This window comes from Mustelus asterias, chromosome 21 (genome assembly GCF_964213995.1).
Source record: "Mustelus asterias chromosome 21, sMusAst1.hap1.1, whole genome shotgun sequence".
Classification (NCBI taxonomy): Eukaryota; Metazoa; Chordata; class Chondrichthyes; order Carcharhiniformes; family Triakidae; genus Mustelus; species Mustelus asterias.
In genome coordinates, this window is record NC_135821.1 from 3177541 (window position 1) to 3204875 (window position 27335).

The window sequence follows — 27335 nt, forward strand, 5'->3', positions numbered from 1 at the left end:
AGCTAAGGTTAGCCTGCAATTAGTTCATCCCACCGGAATTCATTTGACCAGGAAGAGTCCTGGAACAACAAAGACACATCTGGGGGGGGGGCTATAGGTTCTTCAGCTCGGCAAATACTGAAATGACACAGCAGTAACTTTGAAGTGCAACAGATGGCAGAAACGCAAGGCCACAAAATGAAAAAGACACACCAAGCATCAGTGACACAATGAAAAGTTTATTGTTTTAAATTCCCAGGCTGTTTAATAAAGGCTGATGTAGACATCTTTCCACCAAAACTGCCAATTTTGCCCTCTGATCCATTACCTTTAAAGGACTGCAATGTAGATTTATTACAGCACACAGCAACGAGAACCTCTTATTCCATTAGGGGTCTTATACTCACTAGAAGCAACTGAGTACCTGATGTAATCACAGGTGCACAATGCGGCAAATGTTCACCCAAGCCAACACCTCATTGATGGACACCTGTACATAAGAGTACACAGTTGAATTGGATGGCTTTAAAACAGGGTTTATTGTGTATTTATACCATAAAAACAGATTAATAACATTTACCAACCGAGTTTCACAAGGCCCATGAGGATTCCAAACCACCTGTTATGATACAGTCACTAAAACTTACCCACCTTAAGAAAAAGCATCGAATACCTCGTGCTGAAAACTTCCTTCACTACAGCTTAAAACCAACAAACAAAATAAGGTTGCGATTTCTGTCAAGAAAACAGGGAAAATGAAAATATTGGTCCAATTGTAAAAGTCCACTTTGAACACAGGCCTTTTCAGTAACCCTCCGTGGGCGGCTCCATTTGATAACCATTTTCAGCCATCATGAATCCATCTCCAGACTGCATTGATTCCTGATCCATGTACATGTCCTGACTCGTTTCCTCAAGTTGCTCTGGAACCCCATTATCCTGCAGCTTGTCAGATTCCTTATTCCTGTCTCTATCCCGGTCCCTGTCTCGCTTGTGATCTCTATCACGGTCCCGTTCTCTCTCTCTCCTTCGATCCCTGTCTCTATCCTTGTCCCTGTCTCGGTGGCTTCGTCTACGGTCCCGATCCCTGTCTCTATCTCGATCTTTATCTCTATCTTTATCTCTCTCTTTGTCTCTATCTTTGTCTCGCTCCCGTTCTCTATCCCTATCTCCCCGTTCTCTATTCTTCTCCTCCACCTCAGGTTTAGACTCAGTGGGTTCAATGGCTATGTCGACTGGCTGTGCATCGTTGTGAGGTCCGTCACCTGCCTCAGGTTGGTCTATATCTGTACGTTCTTCCTTCTTATCCTTATCCCTGTCACGCTCTCGCTCTCTCTTACGATCGCGACTGCGGCTGCGCCGCTTGCGATCCCGGTCCTTGTCCTTATCCTTCTCCCTACTTCGCTCACGACTGCTACGTGCTTTCCTTTCTTCCTTATCTCGGCTACGTGATCGAGGGCGTCGTCGTTCTCTGGAACGGCTTCTGCGCCGCTCACGTTCCTTGTCCCTTTCCCGACTGCGCTCACTGCATTCACGGCGATCCCTGTCTCGCTCGCGGTCCCGGTCCCTGGGAGAGAAAATTAAAATTAACTCAAGAAACAGGACTGCGCTTTGCCATTCAATATGACCATGGCCGATCTGTGTGTGGCTTCAACTCCACTTTCCTATCTCATCCCAACCACAATACATCAGATTCAGAAATATATCACACAAAACTAATGTAGAAGATGTCTGTGACGAGTTCAGATTTTTGTTGAGTATTTTCTTATATTGGTACAGCTCAATAATTTATTGAGCCAAGAATAGCAGCATGAGTTGTCAACTACTTATGTAACACATTTATTGATAACTGGAGATAATAAATGATCTGCTAAGTAATTGTAAAATAGAGGGAAACGAAAAAGAAAAGCTTTGTTAAGCTTTGTTTAACCTTTAGGATTCACAACTGCTTTCAAACAGCAGGCTTTTGAATTGCTCTGAATTACTGGCTGGGTAGTGTTGATACGGCTATTTTCCGGAGTATTTGCCACTTATTACCACCTGCATAGTACCCCCACCATTCATTACTGCAGCTTAACAATGCACTGAGAGACTATCTCTGCAATGGTGGCTCTCATGAGCTTCAGTAAGAAGCATAAAAGTGTCTTGCACTGGTCCAACTGGGATATTAGCGCATCACAAGCAAAAATGACGACAGTAGCACTTGAGATTAAGAGTCAACACTGACGCATTGGTTTTCTGATATCATAAATGAGCTACCTGCCAGTTTTTTCTCTAACATCTAAATTCCCCAAGTTAGCGCTCAGTTCCGGTAGGCCATCAATTTGAAGATTTACGCAGCAAATTCCCAATTTAAACAACACAAACAAAGGCCAGACCTTTTGGCACTAGTTTCAAAGCAGCTGAAAATGCCGGGAAAACTCCTCACCTTGTGCGCAGTGCCATTTATCCACCCCCACCCTCATGTCAAAATAAAGAAACAGCTTGCCCCAAGAAGAGTAAAACGTACCAAGGTCAAGAGATATGTGCCTCTTTGCAGCAGCAAAACCAAATTCAGCTGCGCTATGAGTCAAAAAGAACTGAACAAATATGATGCCTACTGATCTCGTATGAAATTTTCTAAAACATCACTAAACCATACACCATTTACAACGGGATCTCAAACTCATTGAACTCAATTGCCAGTCACACTGGAGCTCTCTCATGCAATCCAGTGCAAAATCCATAGTTTGGCACATGAACAAGACTTGAGGCAGACTGTTCACTTTCTATGCCAGTCACTGCACCCCCTACGCTTCTCACCTTTCGTCATATCGTGGAGCATCATCGCGACCTGAATGTTTGATATTAACATCTGCACCACCTCTGCGAGTGCCGCCAAGTCCACCACCTGCAAAAAACAAAAACAACGGGACTTTGTACATTAGTAGCACAGGGATCAAGTGCAATCTGATCTGGGACATCATCGCTACTTCCCATCAGCTTAAATCAAATCAAGGGGTGGCTCAGGTTCCACACCGTAAAACTCAAATGCCCTCATTTTGACTTTTTAAATTGAGACTGGAGGCGATGGAATGTTGCAAAATTGGAGTAGATCCTTTGAACAGCTGTCTTAAAAAAACTGCAGTGTGAGGAAGCAGGGCCACACTATATTTGGAATGCATTTATACGCAGGACATTGTGCCCACGAGTGGTGAATTGTCATCTACTCTATTGCTCTATTCTTCAGCTGGAACCAGGCAAGACTGGCCACCCATTGGCGAGAGCATTTTACGATAGATCCATCAAGACTTGCGCTAATTAATTAACACAGTGCCTCCAATCAAAAGAAACCCTAATTTACTGATAAATTAATTTACTGTACTCGTAAATAATGAGACACAAAGCCTACTTAATTCCATGCAGCTAAAATACCTACAGCTTTGAGTCCACCATTTAGACTCTGATCAAGCAAATCCAAACAAGACAGAAAGAATCCATGTACAGTGCTCATCCAGAACGGAAATGCTTTGAACACTTATAAAAAATACTTATCGTATCTGAAAAGAGATGACTAGGGAGCTTTGCTCTACATAAAACAATCATTTCCCTACAAAATAATAACAGCTGCAAAATGGGTTTTGGTATTCAGAGGAACGTTTACTTACATGACAAAAAATAGGTCCCATCTCATGTCAGCTTCCAAAACTAAGCTGCGACTCAAACCTCACGCCACGCAGAGATCATTGTATAACGCACCTCCTCTGGTTAGACAGTTCTACACTCGTACTTGTGGCCCTCATACTTGTTATTTAGACAGGTCCAGCACACACCCACAGGAAAACAGTCTTTTGACAATAGATCCCTAATGTTCCAGATAGATCTAAACTGAATAGATACCCATGCCGATTTTCAATTTCAAACTGAAATATTCCAGAAACCCCAAGACATGCAGGGAGGAAACTCTCTCCACGCAAATACCAGGCAATGACCACCTCCAATAAGAGTAACTAACTACTGCACCTTGGTATTCAACATTATCAATGCTGAATACCGTTCCATTAACACTGTGGGTGTCACGATTGACTAGAAACATGAATACTGTGGCTAAAAGAGCAGACTAAATGTTGAGTATTCGGTGGAGAGTAACTCACTTCCTGACTCCCCAAAGCCTTCCCAAAATCTACTGATACCCCATTCACAACATTAAACATTCATTCCCTCCTCCGCTGACGGACCATGGCTACAATGTGTACCATCTTTGAGGTGTACAGTAGGAATCCACCTAGGCTTGATGACTCTCAAACCTGCAACCGTTACCACCTGGAAGAACAAGGACAGCACGTACATAGGAACATCACTACCTGTAACTTTCTAACTGAATCATGCAACCTCCTGAATTGGAATTGTTCAGGATCCTGGAATATTCTACCCGTGGGAGTACTTAGACCACAGCGACTGTAGTGATTTAAGGCAGCAGGTCAATTCTATCATCAGAAGGGCAGTTCAGGATGGGCAACAATTGTCAGCCTTCCTAGTGATGCCCACGCTTCTGAGTAAAAACAAAACAATCTTACCGAGCCTCCTTGGGCGCCATCCTTTCACAGTGCGGCCTCTCTCCACGTCAACCAGAACTCTCCTCCCATCAATCTTCTTACCATCTGCGTGTTTGTATGCAGCTGCAATAGAGTGTGCCCAGAATAGCAACAAAAAGTCAGTGGGGTTGAAAATGGCAAAGCCCCACCCAGCCCCTCCCCTTTTTAAAAGGAAAAATATACAATTAACTTGTCATGCAGAAACAAAACCTTTAGGGGAAAAAAAGTTCTGTTTACCCTCCCCCAAATCCCCCCTTCCTCCTTCAACATTTGGAAGCAGGCTGTTAAATGAAATGCAAGAACCAGGGCTAGCTCCTCATTTTCCCAATACAACACCACATTCTGGGAAAGTGCCCTTTTTGCTCTTCTAACTTTGGGACGATCTGCTTCTAGTGTGTGCAATTAAGAGCTTTAGAATTGTCATTTTGCAAGAATTTGTTTCATTGGAAAAGGGAAGAGCCAACCCCAGTTAGTGTACAACACTGAACCATTGAGATCTAATCCTGGAAAGGGAAAAAAAATCTATTAGAACAATTGTTAATTGAATCCATTCCTCAAACATTCATCACACACACTCGCTTTAATCAACCGAGTTCTGCTAGATTCAGGGGGAATTTAGGCCCCAAAAAGTACCAGAATAAAAACTGTCACTGGTTGTCTTGCAACAGAAAATGGAAACCAAGCCAATTCTGAAAGCAACCGAAAATAGGGCGCGCCTATGGTTGAAAACACTTGTACGGCACCCAACTGTAAGGTCATCAAACCACACGAGTGTCAGGGCAATCAACTAAAGAAATCATTAAGATAGATAAAGTGCTTTTAATTCTTGACTGGTTGACCAAAGAATACACATTAAACAGAACTTGCTTACCCCAAATTGATAGTGTAAACTAAAGACTAGGCCAAGAGTTAAATGGGGGAAGTTGTCGTTCCTACAACATATTCAGAATTCTGGCCATTTGAAGCTGGACTATGACCCAACGTAGGGTTGCAAGTACATCATAGGGGCATTTTTGGTTTCAAACAGAAACTGACCACCGTGGCAAGCGAACTGACTGAATAGGAAAGGAAGAATTCAATCTGATAAACATTTTCCACTTTCTAAAAGGGCAAGTAATTTTTTTTAAAAATAGGGGTGGGGAATGTTGTTGTGACAGAGTATTCAATCACCTTGTTGAAATGGAAGGTTGTTAAATGCTATTTATTTCCCGAACTCAAATAATCCTTGCCTAGAGCCATTTTCATTGACTCAATCCCAAGACACTTGACAAGAGGAAAAAAAAACACCAGGCAACATCTTCAAACCAGCCTCTTCCACTCTTTTTAGTTGAGTTGGTTAAGTTTTGCTTTCAAACTAACCCGCCGCCTATTCTTCAGGGCTTTGTCATCATTTAGTTATTGAATCCTGATTAAAAACTATGGTCCTTCTGAAAAAGGATACTTAATCTCCACCTTCTGCAGAATTAGTGCAAATTCAGGAAAGTGGTTAAAATACCAATTTTGTATTTTTGTGCCCTAGGTCAGCATTTTCATTCATTGCATCACTCATATCTAAAAAAAAACAATGGGACTATGTTTCAGTCACGCTAAATAACAGGGCCTTTTTGACCAGGGTTACAAAGATCCTGCGTTAAATGTTTTTAAAAAAGTTTTCCATCCGCTATACACCACCAAGGAGAAAGAAAAATGGATTAAAAACAGGAACTGGAGGAGGAGGGATGAAGAGGAAAAATAAAATAAGTTGATATAAGCACTACACAGCACCACTAACAAAAGAAAAGAGATTTTACCTGTACGTTTACTTACAAAAACTGCACTTTAGCCCCCTGCACTCATGAAAATCGGAACGCGCTATCTTGTCAACAGATGGTACAATGTTCAGTGTTTCGACTTCCACTGTTTGTAACTTTCTGCTGCTGAGGATTTACCCTTTACTTACTGCACCTTACCTGCTTTCAGCAGCGATTTGGTTTTTAAGTATTTTCTACATCGGGCGTTTGATTACTTTAACAAGCATATTCAAAAGATAATATATTTACTTAGGTTTAAAAAAAAACGGTATCAGAGAAAAATGTCTGACTTGTGGCTTTTTCCTCCTTTCAAATTTACTCTGTGAAATCACTGCAACTTGAATGTCCAAAGAACTCTAACTTCTACAGAGCTGAATCCGCACGCGAGGAAAATTAAAAATGAAGTTCTGGCCTTCTCTTACCACAGAATCCTTTGTACCAGTCTTTTAACCACTTTGCAATGCTAGTTTAATTTTTCTGCCATACACTCAGTAGATGTCTCGCTCTCTCAGCACTTAACATTGGCGACTGGAAGAAACATGGTTCAAGGTGTCAGTGGCACCAAAAAGTCCAAGTGCAATCCAGAACACACTTCTTTCTGTGCAGCAACATGTCATAACTAAAACTGCACTCTCAAATGTGACCAACCTACTAACCAGGTGAAGATTACAAATATTAAAATGGAAGCAGCCAAATTTCAGCATTGGTTGGAATTTCAAAGTTTTACATCGTCACTGTGTCCACATGATACACGAAACAAATGCTCTGAACCTGCAGAGATACCACGTGGATAATACCCAAGGCTTGCACTTACAAGGAAACTTGGTTTAATTTTCAACTTAAGAGTAGAGCTGACAGACACCTGCTGAGAAAACAATGTGACCGATTTCAAGATGAGTCGTGACAGGCCTAGAATGATGCTGGAAATATTTGCCCAGTCGTTCAACTCCAGGACCCTATCCTGTGACCTGATGAAACGTTACAAGAGCACATAACCCTCACAGGCAACCAAACTGCTCCAAGTTCTAAAAACCATTGGAAACACTAGTGAAATAAATTAAAGACATTTTTAGATTATAATCAATTGGGACCTGGGAGATTGCTCTACGAACCACTTTACCATTTAACCTAGTTGGTACCATCACACTTATTTTTCAAGTATGTCCTTTCATTTTTAAAATCTCTCATTGTGTGGCTTTCAGGCATTTTATGCGTGTCTGCACACTTGTCCAGATGACGAGGACTGGCTGCACATCTTTGATGAATCATCTGATCCAATAGTACAAGATCCACAAATATTCAGACTACAATGCAGTCGGAACTCTGGAGATTGCTCTGTTTATGCCACACCTCCTGAAAGGAAATCAAACACCTGCCAGCAATTGTACTCTCAAGATAAAAGTGCTCAGGTGAAAATTTAAGCCAACTAAGAATGGAAAGAAGTGGACAAACACACCACAATTTCTCGTAATCTAGCCTGATTGGAGGTGGAAATGCAGATTGCATGTAAAGGCTAGAAATGTTAGTGCAAAATAATGCTGCCAAAAGACATTGCTGCTCGGATAATGACACTTCTTTAAAGAGAGGATCTCACTATCAAAACCCCTTCTAGTCAAAGTGTAACATGAGCATCCTTCACCCATGTGCTTTCTCATGCAAATGACGAGAGTTTCACTGACAGATAACCAACTGGTTTGCGACGAAATTCAGGCGATTTCAGGAAGCCGAATGCCAATGGCAGGCAATCCAGAATTTGTGTGGCAACTCCACCTCGTTTGCTAATTCTCCTCTCCTGCAGCCAGCCATCAAAGTTACTTTTAGCTATCTCAGCAATGGCACAATAAAAACAAAACAAAAAGTTTATCCAAATGTTGAGTTTCCTCCCAAATCAAGGAGCAAGATGGTGAGAATCCCTCTTTAAAACCAGGTATTCTTTAAACATTCAAGTTCTTAAGTGTGAAAAATCCAACACAAGTCAGACAATCCCTTGTGTATTTTTTTTTAAAATAAAAAAAATACTTTTACCACGTTTTACCAATGTCATTAAAATACCCTGTTTTACCAATCCAGCATTGCTTCTCTGTTCTCGCAAGCTTCCATTTGCTTGGAGTATCAAAGGCTCCACGATGTAGACTGGGAATCCCTTCACATCAGCTTACCTGGCTCAAATTTATTCGATGAGCACATTTTTTTTTGAGCAGCTTTGGTTCTTAACAAGGCTCTTTGCATTTTAACATTTTGTTTGGGAAGGGGAAATGTTTTAAGCATATATGAATGGGCAGTGAGCTGCAGAATTCCTTTTTTGAAAGTCTATAATGGTCTAGGGAGTACAGAAGTTTGTTAAAAAAGACATTAAGGTGAAAGAATGAAAAAGGAGTTCAGGATTCAAAAAGTGTTTTTTTAAAATTTCTACTGCAGTGCCAATAGCCACATTACTGTCGACAGTGTGAACCAAAGCACACTTTGTTGACTGGTTTCCCAGAAATGCGGTCCATTATGGATTCTTCAAACACGGTCTTTTAACAACAAACTGAATGGCCGCAAATGGGAGGGCAAAGACTGAAAAGCATTTTTAACCTAGATAGAAATCAAGATGGCACCCAGAGTACAAGATGTTTTTTTAAAAATGGGCCAGCCAATGATTCCAGCTCCAAAACGAGGTATGAAAATGGCTTGGTTTTTGTTACTGATGTGATGTCATTTTACATTTATAACTAAGCCAGCTGTGATTAAGTTTCAAGGCAGGTTTTCACAGCACTAAAGATTGGTTGTGTGTGAAGTGGATCAAATTGTTTTGGGAGACTTCTATATGTATATGATGTTTATCCAATTTAACAATTCTGATAATCATGAATTCAATAATGTTAACATACATGATTAGAGCTTCCAAATTGTGTTTATGATGCACAGAGGTAAAAATATAAAAAATGCTTTAGTGACTTTAGCCACTATATAGAAATTTTTAAATAAGAGAATGTGATTTTAGCCTTAAGGGAGTAAAACTGGAAGTGTCATACTGCAGTTCAACTAGCTTCTGCACTTCAGCTATAAATTGTTTCATTTTGCTAAACTCCTAATATTTTCATACCTCTGTACTAATTATGTGCTGTGTACTATCTACAAGGTTGACCACAACTATCACTCTTCCAGCAAGCCCTTTCGGTTGAAAGCCCCTTTAAGTTCCTAAGGAAAGTGTAGAGTTGACTTAAGCTGAAATTGCCAGCCAAGTTTGCCTAACTAATTAGAACAGATGCAGGCAGATCAATTCCTGGCTAGTGACATTTAAATTAAACTCAAACCCAGCATTAATCCATACCATACCATTAATGCGTCATCTTTCAGGAAATGCTCAGGGTCAAGAGGGTACAGGCTAACAAATGTATTTATCTCCTGGTGAGACCTGACCTTATTTCTGATTTAAATTGTTTTTAGCCCAATGCCAAACTGTATTACAAGTCTGTTATTTTAAATAAAAGAGGGAAAGGCATTAGTGTAGAAGATCAAAGGACATTGCAGCACAGATACTGGCCACTAGCCCCATCAAATCAGCTCCGGTTCTGCCTTAAGCACCAACTTGTTTAATCACACTTTCCTAGTTTGAATCATGAAATGATGCAGCCATTTAGTCTGTCACATATGGGCCAGTACTTGGGTTGGTGCATTCAATAATAGAGTTGCAAGGGACCAAAAAAGAGAGAAAAGGAAAAGCAATGTTGCAAAATGGCTAACTCAGTCAGAATTGTTTCAGTGCGAGAACCAAATTGTTTTTTTTAATAAAAATCCTAGACCAGCAAGGTAATAATACTTGCTCATAACCTCCCAACACTAGAAAACTATGTCATCTCTTCCTAGGCTGTGATTATACGCAAAATAGTCTGATCTGCCTTGAAATCATGATCTTTTCCGTTTTAGCATGATGTGTCCACGAAGGAATGAAATTAAGGATTTAGAAAAGCGCGTTTCTCATGTATCTGTGCTTTTAGTTTATGCTGCTGGTTACGAACACGACAGAAATGTAACCCAAGTCCAATTTGGTGCTATTCTTCATGTTGATTTAATAAATGTTTCATTTGTGGTTAGAATAATGTAGTGCACCCCTACAAGATTCTGCCGCATCCAATTCAATTTAGAATATGATGGGTTCAATGTGATATCTGAAGCATGTTTTGAAGACAGGCTAGTAATTAATACCGTAAATGGAAGTTGAAATGTGACAATTTATTTACGAAGCCAATAAAAATCACTGCACAACTGCAGTTAAAACTAACAAATTGCTGCAGAAAACAAATCTGCAGTTACTGCTAGGATTACTGTTTGATCTTTTATGTTCCACTCGCATCGCAAAACCTCTAGACTTTCAGCTCAGGAAATTAGAGGGGCTCACTGAATCTTATAACCCTCTGCACTTAAAATCTAGTGGATAACCACACCATTTTTTAAAAAAAATTGATTTCCCTACTACTTCTCTTCTCCCACCTTCCCAGCACTCAACAGCTGCTCCAATGTTGTAAGCCTTGTAATGTTTAAATCTCTCACTCTTAGTAACAAAGCGAGCAGGAAAAGCAGGACTCTGATGCAGTTAAGTAAGCACACGGTATTATGTGCACACAGTTAAGTGCTTGACGATTCAAGTGGGCTTTCTAACTGCAAGACAAAAACCTAGGTAAAGCAAACTTTTGCGCTTATCAACCCTACTTAATCTAGCCCAATGTTAAACTATTCTCCTTTTTTGCACTGCAAATGCCTTTCAGAAAGAAAAACTGGTCTATATTATGTAGACTATATTTTTGAAAGAAAACCTACTCTACTTCAGTCGTTCCAGGGGTGCAGAAGTACAGTGACCTGATCATGACTGCCTCTAGGGTCTGCATATTTTGCTTTGCTCACTCAAGCAACCAAAATTTTCCATAAACCTCACAAAAAGGCATCTTAAATTCCTGCTGGCAAATTAAACCCTAAACCTAAAGGCCAAACTCCCTCAGTGCACTCGAACAGATGCTGGAGTGTGGCGACTAGGGGATTTTCACAGTAACTTCATTGCAGTGTTAATGTAAGTCTATTTGTGACACTAACAAAAAGAAACTTTAAACCCGACTTCAAATATCTCAAAACAGGATCTCTTCTCCTCACAGCACGAACCACATTTGACAATGCAAACACTTATTTTTAATCCACATTTAAATAGTCAGGAAGTACTTTTTAAGATTCCCATGTCCAATAAGGGAATCTCCAGGGACTCCAATATCGTACACAGGAAAATAAAACCAATGCCAGGCACATCAGTTCTAAATTTTCTGGATTAGTCTGAAGGCTAAAATATGTTAGTGCACCTGTTCAGTCATCATCATTACTCCTTAGAATTAGGGACGCATCCAAGAACTTAACTCTAGAAGTAGACAGCACCAGCTAACAGATATCTTCATAGTGCCTGACAATGTGTGTCTACATGTGCTAAATTAAAAGGAGCATTAATTTGTGTGCAGAATCCCTTTTTCCTAAAACAGTCTCCATACAAATGGTGTCCAACAATAAGCTATATTCTTTCCTGCAAGCTGCACAAACTACTCCACTCCACTTTTCAGACAGAAATGTGGTTCATCTCAATATATTGGCCAACAGGAACACCCCACTGAAAAGTCAGCCTGCAAATTTCATTCCTTTTCCCACCAGATACAAACCCTTTCCTATTCGAAGCATCAAATAAAAGTAGCAGCAGCTATGCATCAACCCTCAAGCAATTCAAAATTGACTGCAGTGTAAAAAAACTGTAGGTTAGTGGATGCTTGGCTAGCCTTGTCTGTTAGGATAACAGGATTAAATCATATCTCTCCAGTGAGACATTTATTACATGGGAAGGAAAAAGTCAAAAATGTGATTCTAAGCTGATTTACTCTGTCATTAGGCAAGTAGTCACCATACTTCAAATCCAAGCCACAGACTGATCAATTTGAACCAAGACCTCACAAACTAGACTTCTCACTCTGCTGCGCTAATTTTTCACACACTCATGCAAAGCATCAATTTTTTAAATGGACAAGTCTTTGTAGGTGCAGATCCCAAAGACAGGAATAAGAGACAAGGCCACTGAGTTTCTTTACCCCAGAGCTCTAAGCCCTAACACAACCTTGTAGCAAAGACCCTTCCTTCCTCCAAACATTTCATGTTTGTTTTTTTCTGTTGTGTTTTGTGTAGCCTCACCTTTCTCTTAACTGCACTTAACAAATCCATTGGATCTACATTCTGTATTTTAATCACTCTCTCCTCTCACTGTGGTGATGTATTGTGAGTTCTTACCCATCATACAAACCCATATACCAACCATACAATGAGATGTAAGGGGAGCATTAGCATCAGCTGCAAGCCAGCAGTGGCATTTGCCATCAGAATGGTGGCTGCAGTGACAATAGAAATAACACAGAATTAATATACCCCAGCTTGCAAACGTAGTGCACAAATTACAAACAAACTATTAAAAAAACCACACAACACTGAGGCCCTTTTCACAAGATGGTTTCATCCTCGTTTAGAACCAAACAGGTCAGAATTTAATTGTTTTTTTAAACTCCATGTTGGAAAAGCTCTCCAGTGCAGTAAAACCTGTGCTATGCAGTCAACTCCATAGGAACCAAATTCCTGCACATTTAAAAAGCACAGGCAGACTCAACATATTTACAAGACAGAGAAAATATTACAGTCAGCACATAAGTTTGAACTGCCGACTATGTATTAAAGGCTGTTTTGATCAATCTGAAAGGGAATAGTCTTAATCACAACTTGAAAGAGCAGGTGGCTGCTTAACCCAAGTTATACTGAATGGAATCCAAAAGAAGCTTTGGATCATTTGAAAAACATGGTATTTTAACCAAGGAAGATGGCCAATAATTCCCAGTGCAAGTGTTATCCATTGCAACCTTTTAAAAAATGCATAGATGGGCGAGGTTTCTTGAAACCTTTTCAGCCGTGAAAAGGGCCCAATGACGCAAAAAGTCTCTTTTTTAAATAAAAGAAAAAGACTCATGCCCCGCGCTGCGAAAAACTTGTCATGAGCATTAACTGGCAGTGTGGAACTGCCCTCAATCTTCGCTTTCCACTCAGCTCATTTGTAACAGTGAAGTTAAAGTGGAGAAGACTTGAACACAAGTCATGAGGAAAAGTACATCCTCAATTAAATAAAAGGAAAATTAATTCCTTGGCATTGCTGTTTGGCTCGAGAAGGACAACGGGCTCAAATCCATTCCATCAGGGAAGGAAAGCAGCAACAGTGCAAGGTGGGCACATAATAAAAGGGAGAACATTCTTACAAACTTCCCAATAAATGTCAACTCAATGCAATTTTACACTGCATTTCAAGGCAGCCAGAGACTAGATTTCTAGAATCACTTTTAAAATGGGAAACCACAGGGTTAGAATGTCTAGCCCAGTGCTGTAGTGACCCATGCCTTCAAGATTTACATTCAGCAGTCTGCACTAGTATCAAGCAGTGTCTGCACCCATCCTGAATATATGAAAAAAGATGCATTAATAAAAGTGAGGACTTGATTCCAGCTGCTCAATACGAATACAAAAATTAAACTAACCTTGGCGATTAAGCAGGAACTGTGAAAGCAAGTCCTCACTATGATAGCGATAGTAAAATATAAATAATTAATACACTACCCTTAGCACCTCCAAGATATTGGAAGCTGTAGTATACTTACCACACCAGGCAACCATCATACAGTAATAACACTGAAATAGCCCCCCACAGACCATCAGAAATACCAGTTCTAAAGAAAAGTGCTTTTTAGAAGCACCTTGGAGTAAATACAGTTGAGACTTGATAAACAATAACGAGTCCAAGCATTACTGACAAGATTAATCATTATTTCCAATGCAAGTGCTGAAGTAAATATAAATAGAGAATTTAGTCATATGTCTTGACAATATAGTTCTGTCTATCAGGATTCAGCTGTATTCATCCATTATAGAACTGTCTTCCCAACGTTCTAAGGATGACCTTTCAATCTGTCAGCGGTGGGAAATAGGTTTGGCATCATGCGCATTAGCTAACTGAGTGGTTGTAAACTGCTTTCACAAAATGCAGTGGCTAATTCAAATCCTCTTCTAGGGATAAATTCCAAGGAGAAGGAATGCAAGGAATTTCTAATATTCCCCCGCCCCTCGAGGCAGAGCTTCCAGTTCCAAGCGAGCCCCAGTGTTATAAATTTGGATATGGAAATCAAATGGTTTTGGCTTAAATATTCTACTGTTCTAAAACCTTTTTGGGTTACTAACTAGAAAAAGCCCACATAACACACTGCAATATTCTCTGTTTCACCTAAACTTCAGTTTTACTGGTCAGCTCTCGTGTCCTACACTAGCCAAAATGTTTTCTCTTTGGTTTAATTGTCCCAGTAAACAATTTTCACCACTAATTTCTTGGTAAAAGCGACTCACCATTTCAAGACATTGTTTTGGCAAGACTGATCTGATGGCTGATACTGGCCGGAATTTTACTGGCCCACCTGCCACGGGAATTGTAGCGGGTGAGGGGCGGACCATGGAAAGGCCCATTGACCTCGGGCGGGATTTTCCGGTTTCGGGCGAATGCAGTCGGAAAATCCCACCCACTATGTTTACTCATTAATTACTAATTGTTCACCCCAAAGTAGCTCATATAGAGGTTAGAGACTAAAAAGACTCCTAATTAAATTAGTCAAACCCTCCAATCAATGAGAAGTCAATGCTAATTTAATGTGGATAATTCTATTTATGTTTAAGGCAGTCAAACTCCAATATGTAAATTGAGAATGCCAGGAATCCCTGTCACCCAAAAACTCACATGCTGATTTACCCCCTCAACCAGTCTGGTAGATTACACAATTACCCCAAGCTCAAGGGAAAGCTCACCCAATTTTAAAGTTCTCCTCTTGTTACCCACAAGAAAGGGTACTTGTCAGTTTTGCGCAATCCTGTCTGGAGACAGGTGCATCAAACTAAGCTGACTTTAAAAAAAGTGCAAAGAAATTAGAGGCTTAATTCTGCACCCAGGAAGCTGCGCAATAGCATGTACTACATACGGGAGCTCTGGAATTGAAACTATAAGCATTCTAAACCTCTCCACCCCACAAACACACAAACCACTTACAATGCATGTCCCGTTCATGCTCATATTCGATGAAAGCGTAACCACGGGGCTTTCCAGTCCGTTTATTATACACCATGTAGATCTTAAGAGTAAAGGATACAAAAGAGCAAATCAAGGACTGAACAAAACAATTGATTAAACACACTATGCTTGATCATCTAGCTCCCAAACTAATAATTTTCTACACTTCACTTTAAATTGAGAATCTTTCTGCTGCAGTCCAAGTGTAGGTACACCCACAGCACTGTTAGGAAGGAAGCCCTTGGGAGTTTGACCCAGTGACAGCAAAGGAATGATGATATAGTTCCAAGTCAGGATGGTTGAGGCTTGGAGGGGAAGTTGCAGGTGGCAGTGTTTCCATGCATCTGCTGCCCCCTGTCTTCTAGGTGGCAATGGTTATAGGTTTGGATGGTGCTATCCGAGGCGTCTTGGTGAGTTGCTGCAGTTCATCTTGTCAATGGTACATACTGCTGTCGCTGTGCGTCAATGGTGGAGGGATAGAATATCTTATGGTGGTGGATGGGATGTCAATTACACAAGCTGCTGTGTCTGTGAATGATGTGGAGATGCCGGCGTTGGACTGGGGTGGGCAGAGTAAGTAGTCTCACAACACCAGGTTAAAGTCCAACAGGTTTATTTGCCTGTTGGACTTTAACCTGGTGTTGAGAGACTACTTACTGTGTCTGTGAATTGAAAGGTCACCCACCTGAAACATTAGTGCTGTTTCTCTTGCCACAGATGCTACCTGGCCTGCTGAGCATTGGCAGAATATACTGGTTTTACATCTATTCTCTTTACGGGTATGATTCCCAGTTTTACTGCAGAACCCTTTAATTTTCTGCTCACTAACTAGAAGTGAAGTGATAATAGACTTATTTGAAAGCCTGTTTTTTTTTCCAGCAAGAAGAATTTATTTACTTATGTGCTGTGCTTCTATCCTTTTCTGGGGTCTCGGCCCACTCTTGGCTGTCAGGGTATATGCAACATGTAGATTTAAAAACACCACAGGATTAATGTTCTTTCAGCAGTAGTACCACAATTTGAAACAAATTCTTGTGTGTGATGCTTACCCTTTTGATGGGGCCATAGACCTCAAATTCACGCCTCAGCTTGGATTCTGTTGTATCGTAGTTCTATAGCAAAGAGGAAACCATAGTCGAGCATTTACACGTTAAAAATAAATTCAAACTGATCAGAAATGGTTTGAAAAAGTATGTTGTTTTCCATAACCATGTTACTGATTATAGGTTCATATCAGAGGAAAATCACTAGTCAGTCCACCAGTGTCGTTGCACTTCTACACCTCCATTTGTCTCAGTCTGGCAGCTTTCCTGTTACATGTTCTACAAAGTAGAACGTACAGGGTAAATGGTAGGACTCTGAAGAGTGCAGTTGAACAGAGGGATCTGGGAATACAGGTACAGAATTCCCTAAAAGTGACGTCACAGGTGGATAGGGTCGTAAAGAGTGCCGTTGGTACATTGGCCTTTATAAATCGGAGTATCGAGTATAAAAGTTGGAGTGTTATGGTAAGGTTATATAAGGCATTGGTGAGGCCGAATTTGGAGTATTGTGTACAGTTTTGGTCACCTAGTTACAGGAAGGATGTAAATAAGATTGAAAGAGTGCAGAGAAGGTTCACAAGGATGTTGCCGGGACTTGAGAAGCTGAGTTACAGAGAGAGATTGAATAGGTTGGGACTTTATTCCCTGGAGCGTAGAAGATTGAGGGGAGATTTGATAGAGGTGTATAAGATTTTGATGGGTATAGATAGAGTGAATGCAAGCAGGCTTTTTCCGCTGAGGCTAGGGGAGAAAAAAACCAGAGGGCATGGGTTAAGGGTGAAAGGAGAAAAGTTTAAAGGGAATATTAGGGGGGGCTTCTTCACGCAGAGAGTGGTGGGAGTGTGGAATGAGCTGCTGGATAAAGTGGTAAATGCGGGGTCACTTTTAACATTTAAGAAAAACTTGGACGGGTTCATGGATGAGAGGGGCGTGGAGGGATATGGTCCAAGTGCAGGTCAGTGGGACTAGGCATAAAATGGTTCGGCACAGACAAGAAGGGCCAAAAGGCCTGTTTCTGAGCTGTAATTTTCTATGGTTCTATGTTGCCCAACAATCCAAATTCAGAACCCAAAGTCAACTCTTAACTGTTCAATATGCAAGGCTACTCTAAAAACAAAGCAGCAACTAAACCATAAGAATATCATATCCAACATCAGATAATTAACCAAGATCTTAAAATTGTGCCTTTTAAAAGGATAAACTATTTAAACCAGAACTCTCCTGCAACTGTCCTGGGGGCCAATAACTGGACAGCAAAAGTAAGTTTTTAAAAATGACGACATATGTACTAACTTGACTCCATCAGTTAAACAATAGAGATTTATTAACGAGCAACAACTATTCACAAGGTTTCGATGCTTACAGACATGACTCTAGAATCTAACTGCTGGGAAAACTCTGACAAGTTGGAGTGAAGCTCCACCTCGGTTCCCAATTGGTTAAGCTGGGCCATGTGACCTTTTCAGAAGGTCATCCCTTAAAAGGCCCAGACACCACATGGGATGACTCACATCCATGCAAATTGTCCATATGTTTTATTCATTTGTGGGACATGGGCGTCGCTGGCTGGGCCAGCATTTATTGTCATTCCCTAGTTGCCCAAGGGCAGCTGAGAGTCAAGCACATTGCTGGGGCTCTGGAGTCACATGTAGGCCAGACCAGGTAAGGACGGCAGATTTCCTTCCCTAAAGGACATTAATGAACCAGATGGGTTTTTCCGACAATCGACAATGGTTTCATGGTCATCAGTAGATTCCTAATTCCAAATATTTTTTATTGAATTCAAATTCCGCCATCTGCTGAATTCGGGTCCTCAGAACATTAGCTGAGTTTCTGGTTAATAGTCTAGCGATAATACCATGAAGCCATTGCTGTCCCTCAAAATCTTGTCCTGCACATAACTGTTCAGTCTTGGCCGCAACAATTCCTGGAACATAGTTTATGCCACTTGTCAATTTTTTCACATAGACTGGATCATCTACTTAGAATGATCTTTTGTCAAATCATGTTTAATCTTGGTTGCACTGTCTTGCCCCTACGCTCCACGCTAAATTTGGGAAATTCAGGCGCAACTTGGTCTTTGGGTGATGACCAATCAATAAATAGTTTTGCTGGAAACGTGGGATGGTCCTGTAAGCTAAAAAGAATGGAGTTATTTTTGTTTCCGAAGATGCAGTTGACTGTTACTTTAAGCCAGCCTTGAAGTCTGGACTGCGCACACAGCCAGTTCATTGGATGAGGGATGGTATGGTGCAGTCCTTATGTGCTTTATCCCATTGAAAGACATGAAACGTCGAAATTTGCTGCTTGTTAAAGCCGTTGCGTATCTAAGGCGAGTCTTCAGGTACTCCTTGGGGCAAGAAGCACTGGTGAAGCTTCTTGACTGTGGCAACTGTGGTTGTAGGTCTCAAAATAACTCCATCCATTTGGAGTGGGTGTCTACCAATAGTAGAAACATGGTGCCTAATAGAAATGATCTAATCTATGTGGACTCGCACTCATAACTGGCCTGGCCATTCCCAAGGATGCAAAGAGGTTGTAGCCGGCATTGATCGCAGTACTACAACAATCCTAGCCATTGTGTCTAGCCACCAAACAGTTTCAGGCAAGCATCTTCATTTTTGACATGCCTGGACGGGCACTATGCAAATCCGCAAGGAGCATTTCCCTCCCTGGTGCAGAGATGACCACTCGCTCACCATAGGATGATGCCTTCCTGACAACTAAGCTCACCTTTCTTAATGTGATATGGCTTCATGCCTTCGGAAAGCATTTCATTCTGCCAGCATTTTTTGCATCTTACCTTTGATAACAATCGAGTCTCTGCTGGTCCAAAATTTTATTTCATGTGCCAACACCGACATAGTGTCTCGGAAATTCATCACCATCGCTATTCCTTGTGGTACGGGGGGAGCAGTGGAAGATGATTGAGGACACAAGTGTTGGCTATTTATGTCTCTGGTCCATGTTCAAATGTGTATTCATGGGCCAATAGGATCAGTGCCCAGTGCTGAATCCTGTCAATAACAATCGGCAGAATAGCCTTGTCCTCCTTGAATAGACCCAACAGCGACTTGTTTTTCTCACTGTTGACAAAATTTGTGGGAAATGCCCATAATAACTAAAGGGAAAGTTGCCACAGTCCCAGATGACCACAGGCTGCTCTCCCCTTTGAGGAAAGCTGACTGGTGGTGATGTAACCTGAGGGTCACCACAAGGCAAGGGCAAAATTGAGAAGATGGGCCTTCATAACTAACCTCAGCCGATACAGGAATTGAACCCGTGCTGTTGACGTCGCTCTGCATCAGTAATTGTCCAGCCAGCTGAACTAAATCAACCCCCATCCCCAGAAACGATTTAAGCTCCAAGGTGCTTCCTTTATTGTCCTTCCTTTTTGCTCCACTGGATGCAATCTCTGGGCAGCCACATGGTAGCTGAGTAAGCTACTTTGCTGGCCTGGAAAGTGCATTTTGTTTTAGGCAAACTCCCACCTCCTGAAGTTTTCTCAGTAATACCTCTAGATAACCAAGTGTTTTTCTTCAGTTGCACAATAATTAATACTTCATCCGAATATACAACGACATGCAGCAAGCCCTGTAATAGCTTTCCATGGCTCTTTGAAATATGGCACAAGCTGATGAGGCGCCAAAAGGCAAGCACTTATCCTGATATAATCCTTTCTGGGTGTTAATAGTCACGTAGCCTCTGGAAGCAATATCCACCACCAACTGCTGGTGTGCGTGACTCATATCTAATTTTGTATACGACTGTCCTCCTGCTAGTCTTGCATATAAATTCTCTACTTTTGGGAAAAGGTATTTGTCCAGCTTTGCAACCTGATTTACTATGAATTTATAGTTCCCAAAGACGTGGACTCTTTAATCTGGTTTTACCACTGGCATTATGGGTGCTGCCCATTCTGCAAATTGGACCAGCTGTTCTTCTAGCCTTTTTAGTTTGGTTTCGACTTTCTCCAAGCATAGGGCACAGGTCTAGCCCTGAAACATCTTGATGGCTTCTGGGTTTACATGAATTTTTGCCTTCGTGCTTTTAATCTTCCCAATTTCATCTTGAAAAACGTCCTGGTACTTCCACATTACCTCATGCCGGTCTCCTCCTTTAATTCTGAAAATTTCTAACTAGTTGAGTTTAATTTCTTGGAACCACTCATAGACCATTAGACTGGGTCCTTGCCCAGACACGACAATCAATGGAAGTTGGACAGATTGTTGCCAATAACTCGCAGGGTTTTGGTTGCACTACAATCTTATTAATTTCCCACATGTAGGTTACCATTACCATTCGGCCCATTGAGTCTGCACCAACAACAGTCCCACCCAGGCCTATTCCCGTAACCCTTCTAATTCCCCTGACACAAGGTCAATTTAGCATGGCCAATCAACCTAACCCGCACATCTTTATACTGTGGGAGGAAACCGAAGCACCCGGAGGAAACCCACGCAGACATGGGGAGAATGTGCAAACTCCGCACAGACAATGACCCGAGGCCGGAACTGAACCTGGGTCCTTGGTGCTGTGAGACAGCAGTGCTAACCACTGAGCCACCGTGTCACCCCTTGTTGAGACGTTCTTTAGTTTTCAGAGGCTGGACCCCTTCTCACAGATATCTCCAACTCTGCTCCCATTATGGTGGCAGAGGCTCCCATGGCAACTTCCATTCTGAATGGTCTACCATGCCTGCTTTTACATTATTTAATGACAGGACGTTACACTCAGCCACAGGAAAATCTTCCACATTATGTACTGGTGCTGAGCTGTTCACTCTACTGCTACTATGCAGGCTGTGCTTACTGTTGCATCTGTGCATCCAATTGCCCTACCTGCAGCACATGAAGCACTTGTGCCTCCTTGATTCTGCAAATCTAAGTGGTAATTTCCTTTACACCTCTTAACACTCTAAATGATCTTAGGCTGCTGATTAATTCTGAATCTTTTAACTCTACAGCTTCTGTATTTGTTGGTTTAAACTGGCATCTTCACTGTTGGCGCCACTGCTGCCCGCAGCTTCCCACTCTAACTGGTGGACCGCGCTATTGCTAACAGTATTTCCAGCACCTTTTTAAAATCTGTCTCCGCCAGCAAATTCCTCCGTATAGCCTCATCGTTTACTCCCAGCCAATCAATCTCGCAGCATGTTATTTAGTGTTGCCCTGAAGCCACAATGCTCTGTAATTTACCGAAGCCTCGCTATGTAGGTTGCAATGCCCTGGGGCTCTCCCTGAAGAATTAAATTAAAATTATTGCAACATCATGAGGGGTGGGTGGTAGTACCCTTTTACCAAATTCATCTCTGCAAATGAGCTTGAATCACGCCTGCTTGGGGACATTAGACAACAGATCAACTTCTAAGTTTGGGTCTCATACACGCTTAATATTGTCGTCTTCTTTCACTCCTTTATTCCATTTGGCTTGAAGAAATATTCTATCGCTCAACGTACTGCACCCACTCTTCAGCGGAGGCATCAGAAGGATCCAGGCATCTCTGTCCTACTTTGCAAGCTTGATTTCCACTGAACCAGGTTCTGTGCTGATGATCCTGTAATTGCACTTGCTGCTTTTTACCTTGTCGCCAAATGCAGTATCTTGGCTCCACCAGTGAAGAGCAATCTATGGACGTTTATTAATGAACTGTTTACAGGCAGATTCAACGTTTCCAGATATGACTCTAGGACTGAATTGCCGGGACAAGTTGGAGTGAAACCCCAGCTCGGTTCGCGATTGGTCAGCCTGGCTCATGTCACCCTGTCAGAAGACCTTCCCTTAAAAGAGACAGAACATCATAACAAAGAGAAGGATGTTTAACACCCATGACCACATTGGCATAATTAAAAATCGGAGACAACTGTTCCCTCCACCCCCGCCGCAATATTTCTCTTCTCCCTTTGGAGTCAGTAGCACTCAGCCCAGGATATTGCGAACAAAAACTACATAATATCAGGGCGAATAGTACGTGGTATGTGCTGCACAACATGGACTAATGAAATGATGCATCTGTCCTTAGGCGCTGGTTAAAGGTCATCAGTGCTAGCAGTCCACTTAATTGGTGGTACCTATTTTTAATGCATTTCATTTTCCTCATTGGAAAGCTAAAGGACTAAAAACTTACCACTCTGGCAACAAACAGTGTCTTGAAAGCGTCACCCTGTGCATTTGGATCATTGTGAGGATCCCCTGCCAACAAGAAAACAAAGGGGAATTCTCAAATGCTGCAGTATCATAGTTCATAACTCGCATTTGCTTCATAAGCTCTGGAACTCCCCCCATAAACCTCTGTCCTCCTGTATAACATTTCTGACTACGCTTTCGACCCCTCTGTCCAAATATCTTTTGCAGCTCAGTGGCAAATTTTGTTTCATAATATTCCTAGGAAGTGCTCTGGGATCCTTTAACCATAAGAATGCAAGTTGTTGATCACAGCAATCAAGTTCAAGTAATCATGTATTACCACCCTTATTTTCTGGAGTATAACGTATGGAGGCATGCAAATCTTTAATATGCCACCTTTTGGTTTAGTTGGCCAAAAGTAGCTGCAACCCATCAATAATTGCATAATTCTATTTCGCTTGGAAAGGTCTGCAAATTAGAGGGTATTTCCAGGAGTGGAGAGACAACTCTGTCTCTGCTGTTTGTGATATATATAAATGATTTGGAGGAAGATGTAGCTGGTGTGATCAGTAAGCTTGCGGACGACACAAAATTGCTGGAGTTGCGGATAGTGATGAACATTGTCAGAGAATACAGCAGGATATAGATAGGCTGGAACATTGGGCGGAGAAATGGCAGATGGAATTTAATCCAGATAAATGCGAAGTGATGCATTTCGGTAGATCTAATGTAAGGGGGAGCTATACAATAAATGGCAGAACCATCAGGAGTATAGACACACAGAGGGACCTGGGTGTACAAGTCCACAGATCCTTAAAGGTGGCAGCATAGGTGGAGAGGGTGGTCAAGAAGGCATATGGCATGCTTGCCTTTATTGGACAGGGCATAGAATATAAAAGTTGGCACAAGATGTTGCAGCTGTATAGAACGTTGGTAAGGCCACATTTGGAATACTGCGTCCAGTTCTGGTCGCCACACTACCAGAACGACGTGGAGGCTTTGGCGAGAGTACAGAAAAGATTTACCAGGATGTTGCCTGGTATGGAGGGTCTTAGCTATGAGGAGAGATTGGGTAAACTGGGGATGTTCTCCCTGGAAAGATGGAGGATGAGGGGTGACCTAATAGAGGCGTATAAAATTATGAAGGGCATAGATAGGGTGAACAGTAGGAAGCTTTTTCCCAGGTCAGAGGTGACGAACACAAGGGGTCACAGGTTCAAGGTGAGGCGGGCACGGTTCAACACAGATGTCAGGGGGACGTATTTTACACAGAGGGTGGTGGGGGTCTGGAATACACTCGCAAGCAAGGTGATTGAGGCGGACACGCTGGGATCGTTTAAGACTTATCTCGATAGCCACATGAACAGACTGGGAATAGAGGGATACAAACGAATGGTCTAGTTAGGCACGAGTGGCGCAGGCTTGGAGGGCCGAAGGGCCTGTTCCTGTGCTGTTTTGTTCTTTTTGTTCTAATTAAGCAACCCACTTCTAAAAATCTTTTATGGAGAGGACAGGTGTGGACAGGCTCAAGCTTGATATTGTCATCATACACCTTGCCAGCATCAGATTTAATTAGGTGTCAGGTTCAATTCCACAGAAATTCTGGTGAACTTACACATCTTAAGCTCATTTTCAACTTCCTGCTGTCTTCTCTCGATCTTCTCGCGCCTCTGTAAAAGGAAAATCAGAACATCTGTTATCACACAGGAGAAAGTGAGCAGAATCACTCACTGGGTAATCTGTAGGAATCCCAGAAGTAGAATAAGGCCTTCAGTATCTTATATTCTGCAACTGGGCTTAACAACATTTAAAATAAGATGAGTCAATAGCTCTCCAGTAGTAATGATTGAGGCGGCCACCCATATTTCACTCAGATACAATGGTAGATAAAATTCTTATTGTATGTTGAATTAACCGATTTGTGTCAAGCAACAATTCGATGGCTTCATTTAACAGTGGGAAGGGAGGATAAACATCAATCCAGTGACCACCACTGAAAAGTTGATTTGTAAACAATGCTAGGGAAAGGCATCTGGCTCAGTGAAGACCCTGTAACAAAATCAGATGCACTGAATGTTCTGACTGGCCATGTGGCACCCACACAGATCACGGCCACTTCAACAAAATGCTGAAAAGCTTGGAACTTCGTGGATCTGTATTCCTATAGAAAACGTGCAAAGTAATTTTTCAATAAAGGAAAATAGCAGCAGAGGCCCTCAAAGAATTACAGCAGAGATATTTTCTGACACCAGCCTACCCTATGATGCTTAATCTCGCATCATACAGATGCACCATAGGAAGCATTCTTTCTGGTTGTATCACAGCTTGGTATGGCTCCTGCTCTGCCCAAGACCGCAAGAAACTACAAAAGGTTGTGAATGTAGCCCAATCCATCTCACAAACCAGCCTCCCATCCACTGACTCTGTCTACACTTCCCGCTGCCTCGGTAAAGCAACCAGCATAATCAAGGACCTTCACGCACCCCGGACATTCTCTCTTCCATCTTCTTCCGTCAGGAAAAAGATACAAAAGTCTGAGGTCATGTACAGCTTCTTCCATGCTGCCGCATTAAGTTGATCTTTCTCTACACCCTAGCTATGACTGTAACATTATATTCTGCACTCTCTCCTTTCCTTCTCTACGAACAGTATGTCTGTATAGCGCGCAAGAAACAATACACGTGACAATAATAAATCAAATCAGAGATTGCTTACTTTTCTTTCCATGCGCTCCTCCCGCGTCTCGGCTCTTGTCGGAGGGGGGGCATCTCTAGGGTCCTACATGGCAGAAAAGGGCTACAATTAAAAACTGAGGAAACACTTGCAGGATTAAATTAAATTAAATCAATTAAATCCAGGAGGTCGATTGATCTGCACTCTTTCTGGATAGAGGCCAGTTCATTTAGAAACTGTAGCGTAAATGCACTGGATAATGTCTATTTGGCAGCGTGCTGCAGAATATAAGCAACACCATGACCAATCACACATCAGAATGAGTGATTCTTGTGAAAATGTACCCGTCGAGCACAGCACTAATACAAACACAGGTTAAACACCAACTAGGACACATTCATATCTACAAGAATCGTCAGGCACACCAGACTTCAATGCATTAGTTCTTTCCCAAAAGTGAGGTGTGCAGTTGAGTTCTCCACACCCTGGCCGATGCTATTAACAGTTTAACTGATTTTTATCTTTTCAATGTACAGGCAGCCGCCCCATTTGCTAGGTTCCTATCTTTCTCAAATGAACAATGTTTACTTTGGATGTCCATTGGTTTGAAAATTGTGCCCTATAAATAAATAAATTTATTCTCTGTAAGAATATCGAAGCCACAAGAGATGAACCTGGCCTACAGGTCTTTCATGACGTGCAACCTCCATTGGGAATCCAGTTATCAATATAAAGGCATTATTAAAATATTGAACATATCAATGCAGAGTGAAGGAGTTTTTAAAAATCTTTTGTTTAGTTAAGAATATCAATGTCCCCTTTCTAAGTAACAAAGAATGTTGAACGTTTAGAACAGAATTAATGAACATGCACATCTAAAACTGGGAACAGGAGACAATATCGAGTCTTGATTTCAGCAGAGCAGATAGAGGGATAGGTAGACCTCGGAAGAAAGAAAATTCAGAAGACAAAATGGTTACAAAGTTTGCTGCGAAACAATTGAGGGATGAAGAAATCTCCACTCCAGCCCCAAAAAACATCACCATCCCTCCCAGTGAGATTGTCCTCACCCATGCCCAGTCCTTCAAACCACAACACTCTCAGTTCCCTAATAGCACACACAGCCCACTGCGCCACCAAGCCGTACCCCTTCAACACCCCCACACTCGGCCAACAACTCCCTCCGCACATCTAGAATGAGATCCACAAGTCAGGCCCTCACAAACCAAAACCTCACCCCACAATTCCCTGCCATTCCCCAACCGCTCAGCCCTACACCACCGATCCCACCCTTTCTACAGACCCTTACAACACAGTATCACTCTAGCACACCCTCTCCCCTATGCCCCCAAGCTCCCTTCCCCCCCCTACACCCCATCCCTCCCACCTCGCCATTCTCCCCCTAAGCCCCCTCCCCCACACCATATCCCTCATTCTCTTCCCCCATACTATTCTCCCCACACATCAATCACTCCCCCCACACACACATACCACCCCCCCTCACACACACATACCACCCCCCCCCCCCACGCACAATACCACTCACCCCCCTCACACACACATACCACCCCCCCTCACACACACATACCACTCACCCCCCCCTCACACACACATACCACCCCCCCTCACACACACATACCACTCTCCTCCCCCACACGCACCACCCCCCAACACGCACCACTCCCCCCCCACACACGCACCACTCCCCCCCCCACACACGCACCACTCCCCCCCCACACACGCACCACTCCCCCCCCACACACGCACCACTCCCCCCCCACACACGCACCACTCCCCCCCCACACACGCACCACTCCCCCCCCACACACGCAACACTCCCCCCCCACACACAGCACTCCCCCCCCACACACACAGCACTGCCCCCCCCCACACACACCACTCCCCCCCTCCCCCACACACACACTCCCCCCTCCCCACACACACCACTCCCCCCCACACACACACATCACTCCCCCCCCCACACACATCACTCCCCCCCTCC

The 27335-nt window shown here is 42.4% G+C and overlaps 1 protein-coding gene across 1 annotated transcript in view; it reads right to left on the reverse strand.

Moving 5' to 3' along the window:
* Nucleotides 1-198: 198 nt before the first annotated feature.
* The window catches only part of snrnp70 (small nuclear ribonucleoprotein 70 (U1)), a 27767-nt gene continuing 630 nt past the window's right edge, over nucleotides 199-27335 (reverse strand). The window contains exons 2-9 of the mRNA XM_078237273.1: nucleotides 25376-25438; nucleotides 24276-24330; nucleotides 22662-22726; nucleotides 16541-16603; nucleotides 15471-15552; nucleotides 4536-4637; nucleotides 2782-2869; nucleotides 199-1546 (exon numbers count right to left, since the gene is read on the reverse strand). Coding sequence (XP_078093399.1) covers nucleotides 784-1546; nucleotides 2782-2869; nucleotides 4536-4637; nucleotides 15471-15552; nucleotides 16541-16603; nucleotides 22662-22726; nucleotides 24276-24330; nucleotides 25376-25438 — 1281 coding nt within the window. The 3' untranslated portion in view covers nucleotides 199-783. The remainder of the gene's footprint in view (nucleotides 1547-2781; nucleotides 2870-4535; nucleotides 4638-15470; nucleotides 15553-16540; nucleotides 16604-22661; nucleotides 22727-24275; nucleotides 24331-25375; nucleotides 25439-27335) is intronic.